General features: G+C 36.8%; 1 protein-coding gene across 1 annotated transcript; it reads right to left on the bottom strand.

Annotated features, from left to right (window-relative positions):
* Nucleotides 1–578: 578 nt before the first annotated feature.
* MRPS30 (mitochondrial ribosomal protein S30) lies at nt 579–7,288 on the bottom strand. The gene is made up of 5 exons (XM_063086909.1): nt 6,687–7,288; nt 5,075–5,220; nt 4,239–4,344; nt 2,934–3,110; nt 579–962 (listed from the first exon to the last, which is right to left on the bottom strand). Exons 1-5 carry the CDS (start codon nt 7,267–7,269, stop codon nt 673–675), a joined length of 1,302 nt encoding a protein of 433 aa, XP_062942979.1. The 5' UTR covers nt 7,270–7,288; the 3' UTR covers nt 579–672.
* Nucleotides 7,289–9,622: the final 2,334 nt, after the last annotated feature.

Raw genomic sequence — 9,622 nt, 5'->3', positions numbered from 1 at the left:
GAATAAACCTTAATTCTCAATAATATTAACAATTTTACTGAAAGACAATTGATTTGAAACACTGCAAAGCTGGTTTCCTAATCTTTGAGACTGGGAAATAACACTAACTGAAATACGTTAGCATTCCTTCCAAGAAGTGCTAAGAACCTAAGTTGTGTGTAACTTATTAGTTCTCTTATTAATCATCTGTGACACCTTGCAAAAGGCACTTAACTTTTCTGGGCCTCAGTTTCCTATATGTGCAAAATATCATTCATGTTTTGAAGAAGTTTAAGTAGGGATCTGAAACTCTATACTATGTTATTAATAAAAATATTAAAAAGAAAAAATATAATAAAATCATCTACATATTCTCAAGCATTTGAATTATTGCCCTTATATTAATTTTAAAAATCACTCACAATACTGAGGTACTGAAGATAGCTCAATTGGTCTTATCGGTTAGCCATAACTAACTAAAATTATTAAATCAATGTACTATATCTAAAATTAAATATATTTCAGTGGTGAATATGAGCAGAATAAGAGGTCTAACAACAGGTTAACGTAAGAAATATTTGTCTCAAAAAATCAATGTGTTTAATATCTGACACTGTCATCATTAAAATCCCTTTTATTGTTCCTTCAGTGAAATTCAAATATTCCAAAGTCCTGAATCAAAACTATTTTTTCTTAGTTTTCCAACAGCTGTGCTTTGTCCTCCTTTGGTCTATTTAGCAGAAAGTGAACTATCTGAAGAAGAACATCGTCATTAAAACCTTTCACGTCATTGTCCTCAATTGTTTCATAAAGAGGCATACTTTGTGTCCCCCAACATATATTTTTACGAGGGTTATTTTGATCAGCTTGTGTAGTCAGTGCCAATGTATTTAACTGGTAGCAGAAAAAGGAAAAGTATTTTCCATCCGTTATCACACCCTGGGAGACAAAAGGTCGGGTAACATCTGCTTCACTCCAGAATCCTGCAGAAGAAAGGTATGCTGAAATTTACACACAGAATATATTTTACCAAAACAAAACAAACACATTAGAGGGTATCAAATATATCGTGCAACCTATGTACTTTACCTACCAAATGCCTGATGATCTCAAAGTTTCCCTGTTTTCTCCATTCTAACCGTATATTCCATTTCTGCATCAAGAATTATTTCCTCCCTTCTAGTATCCCCAAACTCAGGACTCATCTTTTGTTAACAACTTCAGCTTTCAATAGCTTTCAACCTTAACTTACTTCATCTAAAAAGAACAGCAAACTCTATTTATGCATATCCTTCCTACATCATTGCTCCCAGACTTCAAGTATGTTCATGTTTCTCCTATACCAGCAGTATTACCACTCAATAACCATTTTGGCCATTTACTTCATCAAATCCACAAAAATAGTATCTTCAGAGAAAACTGCCTTTTAAGGATTTCAACAATGTCCTTAGAAAAATCCACTGTCTTCCTTTACATATTTCAAAGTTGGTTTTATGAGTTGCTGCTGTTTTGCCTGATGTGTCTTACATCATAAGGTTCCAGGATGCCTTAATACCTTAATACCTTTACTACTCAAATTTCCTGGCTGATTTTTGCTCCACAATGACTGACTTTAATACTTTTAAACCCAATTGCCAAGGTCAAGCAGTAACTTTATTTCTCCACACATATTTTATATCATACTTAATGGAGACAACCAATGAACAATATAATTAAAATACGTAATTAATTCTACTGTAAAAGACGAAGTTGTACTTTATCTTTCAGGAATAAACTGCCATCTAACATCTTCAAGGTAGTTACCCCTCACTTTTTCTGCCTCTGTCTATTACTATTCCCACTCTATCCATTCAATTCTAGTATAGAAATATAAGTCAACAATTGTGAGTATAAGGTTAAAACATATACACAAAAGAAAAACATAAGCCTAGTAATAGTTAAATCTGTATTAAAATTCCTCCTGGATATCAAATAGGATTAATCTAGTTCATAGTATATTACTTCAGATTTTGGAATAAAATCCAAATGTTTCACAATGGATTCTAACAGTCCTACATGATACAGCCTCTGCTTCCTCTACCTCATCCTCCGTCACTCCCCTCCCCCACTTTCCTCATCAGCCTTCATGTTGTTCCTTAAACATGTCAGGCCTGTTCCCATCTCAGGGACTTTTACTTGCCATTCCTTTTGCTTGGAAGTGTCTTCCCACAGATTTGTGCATAGGCAGCTCCTCAACGTTCCGGTCTCTGTTCAAAAGTCTTTTTATAGAGACCTCCCCTGAATGACTCTATTTAAACAGATTCCACCTTACACTTCATTTATACCCGCCACCCCATAAATCACTCTACCACTTACTCTAATATTTTCTCCATGGTATTACCACTAGCTGAAAACATTACATGCTGATTGTCTTTTACTCTCCTATTATAAGCTCCAGGAGCGCAGGATTTGTCTCATTCAACACTGTTATCTCCAAAGCCAACAATGTCAGGAATATAAAAAGCATTCACTATTTACTAAACGAATGAACAATCTCCTGAACCAAATCCTGAATACAGCATTTAAAGAAAGTATACAGGATAGCCATGATTTAAGTATTTACTCTACCAAATCATTTCCTTTTCTACCCTCAGAAAGTTGTTACCACCTACAAAGAGTTGACTTAGTTGACTATAGTCTTTAAAATGCTTAAGAAAACCATCAGAAAAAAATACATTCACACAGAAGGTGGCCAAAGTAAAAGATCAAAATAACTAGCCAAGTGCCACTTGCAAATTTCAAATGTAAAATATTTAATTACGAATTTTAAAACAACTGAATTTTGTAATAATGCAAAAATTTTCAAAATGTTAATTTTCAATCTACATTTTAACCCAAAGAAAACATCTTGAACTATTAAATTCCTAAAATGTAACAGAAACATTCAAAGAACAACAATCCCATATTAGTTTTACCTTGATACATAGCTTGTGCTCCAGTCCAAGCAAAAAGGCTTGCAATAGCATTAGCTCTAAAAACAACTTCTATTTGATCAGCACAGTTTTTTTTCAAAAGTCTTTCCCTTTTTAATTTGTCAGGTAATAGATGAAACTGGGTGTGACCGTAACAGCATGGATCTGCTGTTTTTGAGCCTGAAGAGCGAAATAAAAATATTTCAGATGAAATGCACATGTAGAACATCTGGAGCACATGGTTTTAGCATTTAGTATTCAAACTCATTTTTCTTCTCCATACATCATGAACTCAGTACTGAAAATTCTCATTTATAAATGGGAATATTAGTTTACTTACTTTATGGATTATAATAAAGTAAATTGCACACAGAAGCACAATTTCTTGACCTGCTAGTCATCATAAAGCCCACTGTGATACAGAATAAACCAAAAGAATATATGTAAAAGTTATTTAAAATTCTCTATTCTCTCATTTTTCTCAAACCTCTTAGTCATCATCCTGCTTTATTAGTTTCTCTGTCATACTCACCAGAGGATACAAACTCTTCATGACTTTAAAAACTTCCTTTATTACTTAATATAATAATTATATACCTTGTTCCTAATTTTTTTTTAAAAAATAATTTTTACACTACATTTCTAAGTAAAGAAAATAAGGACTGACATTTCATGAAACGTTGAGATTCTTGACTTTAAAGAACGGCGGTAAAGTCTTTTCGACAAATTTTCCCATAGGTCACTGCCTACCTAAGACTATAGGGACTGAGAAGGGTCTGGAGAACTAGTATAAAGCTCTCTTAAAATCTTCCTCAAGAAAAAGAAAAAAAGAAAAGAAAGAAAAGAAAAGAAAAAAGAAAAGACAGCAAAAGAATAAGCCGCGTAAGGGCAGACATCAGTCCTCATTAATGTTTGAATTCCTGATGGTTATCACCATTTGTAGCATGAACAGGACGCTTTAGTCAAAAAGTCAATGGCTACTGCAAGTCTAATTCTAAACTTTTCTTTTGAAAAAACACAAATTAATTTTTCTGTATTATAAATCAACAAAGTCTAATATGCATAACAATTTTTTAAAGTGAAATACTAATTCAGTAGAAGCAGAAAAAATTTCAAAAGATGACCTGAAAGAATAGTTTCTTTTCAATTTTCATGCATATTGCAATAACCTGAGATTGTGAATTATATTGCTCATGGACTATCTGAGCCTGTCATCAAGAATTAATTTTTCTTTATAATTAATGCTCTAAATTTGCACAGGACACTTTGAACACATTTATGGCACGGTACGTCAAAAGAAAAACTTACCAACAAATATGGTGTTTTCATATTGCCGTTTGAATAATGGAAGTTTGTCTGGTTTACATTTCATAACAGGGATTTCTATAGGAACAGAATAATCCAACGGCACGAACTTAAAAGAAAAAGAAAAGACATACTGAGTTCATAGCAACATTAGTATGTGTTGTACTCACACTCTTATTAGATTAAAAAATTTTTAAATGAGGCATTTTTACAAAATGATTTGATAATACCATCACCTAATATGAGTCAAATCTAGCCAGCCACCTGTTTTTATCAAAAAAGTTTTATTAGAACAGCCATACACGTTCATATTGTATATGGCTGCTTTTACACTGTAAGAGCAAAGCTGAATAGTTGCAATAGAGAATTATGTCCCACAGAGCCTAAAATATTAACTATCCAAACCTTTACAGAACAAATGCAAGCAAGGAAGTACGGACAATACTCGAAATATACTTGTTTTTCTCCAAAGGAACTGCAAATATGTAAAATGACCCAGATCTTCACTGTAAATATCCCTTGATTTATGACTACCTAGTGTAGTCTACTATAAATTACAATCATAAACTATTATCAGCATTTTTACATTAAGAGAAAGAAAAAGAAAAGATCTGCACGGCCCTGAAAAGATGTCTTAACCACTCTTAAAATGATTATTTGACCTTTGCAGAATTCCACAGCAGAGTAAAAAGCTAAAAGAGACTTTTCAGATCAGATGTCTTCAAGGGAAATTTGAAAGGTAAGAAACCCACCCAAAACATTTTATTCTACAAGCCCATTAGTCTTCCTATGACATTTCCTCCATGAAATGTCAACAAACACATACAATAAGTCCTTACCTCTGGGAGTTGCTTGGATATTCGAATCTGGTTGTGTGGTTTATCATTTATTTGGTATCGCAAAGCATCAACTCGACCTTTTCGATGACCCTTAGAAATAATTTCTTCACCACGCAACCAGTAAAAGTGAACTGGGCGTTTACAATCTATCAAAAGATATTCAGAATTTCCTCATCTGATTATTTTGATACATTTAGTTATTATTAGAATACTAAAGAATACTAACTTAGAAATAGACAACTTAAGTGTGCTAATTAAAAAACATATCCAAAATTACTCTCTGATGTAAGATTAAGAGTCTGAGTTATGTGATGATTTAGCTTTAATTATGACTTCAATATAACAAACATTTACTGTCTACTTGTGCTATTATTATGCTGAACACTGTAACCAAAGAGGTTTCTCATTTAAGAATAATAAACAGAAAGTAAATAAGACAAACAGGAATACCAGAAATAAAAAGTTTAATAAAAGTCAGAACTGTCTTATTAATGGATTAAGTCTTCACAGTAACTTTCAAAGGTGCTGACAGTTGTCATCATCTCTATTTTATATATGAGGGCCCTAGGTCTCGATAAAGTTGTTTTGCTAGGTCACCAATCATGAGTACTCAAAGACCATGAGGCTTCCCTCAAGACCACTTCCTTACCGAGGAAGGGAAGTAACATGCACACCACAAGGTTCCGCTGAGCACACACCTACGGTCATTATAACATTAATTCAATAAATTTTAAGACACCTATTGGGTAGTAGATATAAAATCATGAACAAGTCAGAAACACTGATTTTTAAAATTGTCTATACCTTCTCTTTCATGTCTGCACTGAAGAGTTAAATAAAAGTTGCTGATTGTTTACTGGGAACTCAGAATGGCTGGGTTTGAATCTTGACCACCAAATCTACCAGCTATACCCTAGCGATACATTAGACTTAGACTAGATACATTTAACATTTCTATGCCTTGGTTTTCTTTTCCATTTATAAAACAATGTTACTTACTGTAAACGGTTATTGTGAAGATTAATTATTAGCTGACACATCTAAAACTTATAACAGGGGCTGGCACAGAATAAATACTGAATAAACGTTAAATATTTTAGCCAATATCTACTTTAATCTTCACAATTCTAAGACGAAGTACTATTATTGTAATTCTCATCTTGGATATGAGAAAAATTAAGCTACAAGAGGTTAATGAATTTACATATGGTCAAACAGCTTTTGTTGGAAGAGCCAAAATGCAACCCAGTTCCAGCCCATTCTCTAAAGGAGCCACTTTTCTTCCTTTTGGCTGGACATTCACAAAGCAGAGTCAAGGACTGGAGTTCTGCAGAGCTTAGACTACTACTATAGTTGAACAGCTAGTATGTGGCAGAGCAGTCAAGAGAACCCAGTCTCCTGATTTCTAACGCAGTGACTGCTACTCAACTAGGCCGCACCCAGCTAGAAGTCAAAGGGCTAGAAAAAAGGACAAAGCAGAGAGAAAGAAACGACGAGGGGGCAAATCTAAGGCGGAGTAGTCTAGTACAATCTCCACCTTCCCAGTTCCGACGTGGGGCGGGGGCACGTGGGGGGGGGCAGGTGGGGGGCACGTGGGGGGGGGGAGGCTCACCGAGGACGGCTGCAGCCAGGGCCGGGTTATGTGGACCAAGCAGGCCTATGAGGGCGGCCACCAGCTGATCCAAGAAGGGCGATGCGACGGCCTCGTTCTCTTGGTAGAGGGGTGCGCGGCGCTTGCGCTTCAGGTAGAAGTGCTCCTGCAGGAGGAAGTCACACACGGAGGCGCGCAGGGCCTCTAGGTCCGGCGCCGGCGCGGGCCCGGGCTCCGCAGGCGGGGGCGGCAGACCCGACAGGAACACGGTCTTGGTGAAGCCCTGGTACCAGCGGTCGGCGTTCAAGGAGAAGGTCTGTGGGTAAACCACGTACTTCATGAACTGCATCTTGGTGAGGATTCGCAGCTTCTCGTCCACTGACTCGGCCGCATGCACCGTCGCCTGCCAGCGTTCCACCCGCCGCTGCCGCGCCGCCTTGCTGTCGGCAGTCAGGGAGGCCACAATCGGAGGGAACCGCGCGACTAGTGTCGCCGCGACATCTGGGCCGATCGTTTCTGGAGCCGTGGCGGCGGTCTCGGCAGCCGTGTGCAATGACAGCCCCCGACAGCGGAGCACAGGCCTCCAACACCTGGCCGCCGCCATCTTCGCCCGCGTTTCCGGACCCAGGGGTCAACTTCAGCAATTGTCCTTACACTCTTGCCGTAGGGACCAATCGGAAAGCGGATTCTGAGCCAGGCCTGGGGAGGCGGGTTCTCAGTGGGCTTGGGATACGGTGCGTAATTCATTTCTTAGCCAATCAGATTGTTTCTCCAAAGATTATGGTGGTTTAGACCGTGAGTTTTCTGCCGGTCGGGCTGGGAGGGATGAAACCTTTAAGTAGGAGATGCTGCCACCTAGGTTGCTTTTAGGACCGGGGCGACCTGTTTTTGCCAGGAACCGTTTAGGAACATTCTGCACGGAAGCCTCAAGCCCTTGGCTAAATTTCGTGGTTTCATTTGTGTATCTCACACCTCTTCTTTTCTGTTTTAGTTCCAGGGATAGAAACTTACTTTTGAAAGTACGGTACTAGCTTGTTTTTCAGCGTTCATGCTTATTTTAAAAATCGTGCAAGCATCACTCATGTGTGGCCACTACTTATCTTTGGGAAAATGATTCCATATATTTCTCTGTGCTAATATATATATAACTTGTTTAATGATATAACTTATTTGAAAGGGGAGAATGTATTTTTACTTGGATTTAACTGGCAAAAAAAATAATAAAATAAGGAAAATAGAAAAACTACTAAAGAATTGTTTTTAAATTTTGCTTTGCACTAAAACCCATTATTGTTTCAACATGAGTAGATTCCTACTAATCTGAGGTCCTTGAAGAAGGGACTGATTTATTTTTTTAATCTTTAGCAACCACGCAATATTTGGGCATAATAGGTTCTTACTAAATACATTATTAGATGATAAAAGATAAATGAATAATCTGCTTAAGAAATCATGAAAATCATTTAAAATCTGAGCTTATTTTATTTATTAAGTTATTTATTTTATTGACTCACTCTCCTACTATAATTAGAAACTAGAATAATATTGATTTGGAATTATTTCAATAATTCTTGAGGGTATTGAAAACCAAAATTTTGTTTTTGTTAAAAAGAAGTTATAACAATGTATACTTTTAAATTAGAACTAATGGCACAATTTAACTATGAAGTTGCAAGTCTATTAAACTGATGTTTAGAAATAAAGTACCTCTATTTTGTTAATATTATCTTCTGTGAGAAGTTGCTAACAGAATCTCAAATATCCTTCCCACATTAATAACAAAAGGACATGGAAGAGTTGAGATCTTTAAACTCGTATTCAAAGAGTAAAAGTGAGGTTCTTAATGTTATCTAAATTGAAGTGACTTTTTTGTGTGTAAAAAAAATAATAAATATGCTTTTAGAGAATGTATCATAGAAATCCTAGGTCAGTATTTTGAGAAATTCTTGCACTATTCAGCGTAGATTTTAGGATTAGAAATCAGAGCTAGAGACCAATTAACACCAGAAGGCGTAATTCCGTCAGAAAGTGACTTTATGAGTTTTTGGTGAGTTAGTCAAAATAATTTCAACTTATCCAGCGTTCACTGACTATCAGCATAAACCAAGGAAGGAGTCAGCAAGAAAAGGAAGAGAATACTTAGTGGAGGATGGAGCAGGCAGGGCCAGAGGGGAGATGGGGTAAGACCAGCAGTGGACAAAAGAGCATACCAATGAGAAAGGACCAAGGAAAAGAGAAGGTTTTCTTTCTAGTATGATCCAAAGCTATTATATTACACACAAGAAAACAGGCATAAAGCCAAAGTTATAAAGCATAATAGGGGCAGTATTGGTTCTGGAACCAAGGTTGCCTGCCTCTCAATCAATTTTATTTAATGAATGTTTATTGAGTGTCCTTTATGTGTTAGGTAATGACCTAAGTACTCAGGATACTTAGTGAACCAAACAGACAAAAGCTTATACACTAACATGGAGACAGACAGTAACATATAATCATAAATATGTAAATTACATGATTTGTTAGAAAGGTGTAAGTACTATGAAAAAAGTACATACCAGGGAAGGAAAGATCATCAGTACATTCTGGTGGGGGAGGAAGGGGATTTTGTGTGTAATTTCAAGCATATGATTGAAGTAATGCTCGTTGAAAAGATGACATTCGAGCAAAGGCTCGAGGGAAGTGAGGAGTGAGCCATGCTAGAATCGGGGGAAAGAGAATTCCAGCGGAAGGAATAGCTAGTGCAGAGCCCTGAGATGAGAACATGCCTGCTGGGTTCAGAAATTCAGGAAAAGACCAGTGTGGTTGAAGGAAATGATGTAGGGGGAAAGTAATAGGAAATGGGCCAAGAAATGAAAGAAGCCAGAACTTAAAGACCCCTGAAGGTAATTGCTAGGATGGTTAGGCTATTATTCTGAGAGGATTGGAGCACTACAGCAGGGGAGCAAAGGGCAGTCTAC

The sequence above is a fragment of the Cynocephalus volans genome, chromosome 2 (assembly GCF_027409185.1).
Source record: "Cynocephalus volans isolate mCynVol1 chromosome 2, mCynVol1.pri, whole genome shotgun sequence".
NCBI classification, from domain to species: domain Eukaryota; kingdom Metazoa; phylum Chordata; class Mammalia; order Dermoptera; family Cynocephalidae; genus Cynocephalus; species Cynocephalus volans.
This window is presented reverse-complemented; position numbering and strand designations above follow the sequence as displayed.

Bases quoted from the DNA above. Each gene is read 5' to 3' on its own strand.
- MRPS30 (XM_063086909.1), bottom strand. From the start codon at position 7,269: ATGGCGGCGGCCAGGTGTTGGAGGCCTGTGCTCCGCTGTCGGGGGCTG. The intron at 5,221-6,686 runs GTGAGCCTCCCC...ATCTTTTGATAG, and splicing joins CCTGGCTGCAGCCGTCCTCG to ATTGTAAACGCCCAGTTCAC. The intron at 3,111-4,238 runs GTAAGTTTTTCT...TTCGCTCTTCAG, and splicing joins TGAAAACACCATATTTGTTG to GCTCAAAAACAGCAGATCCA.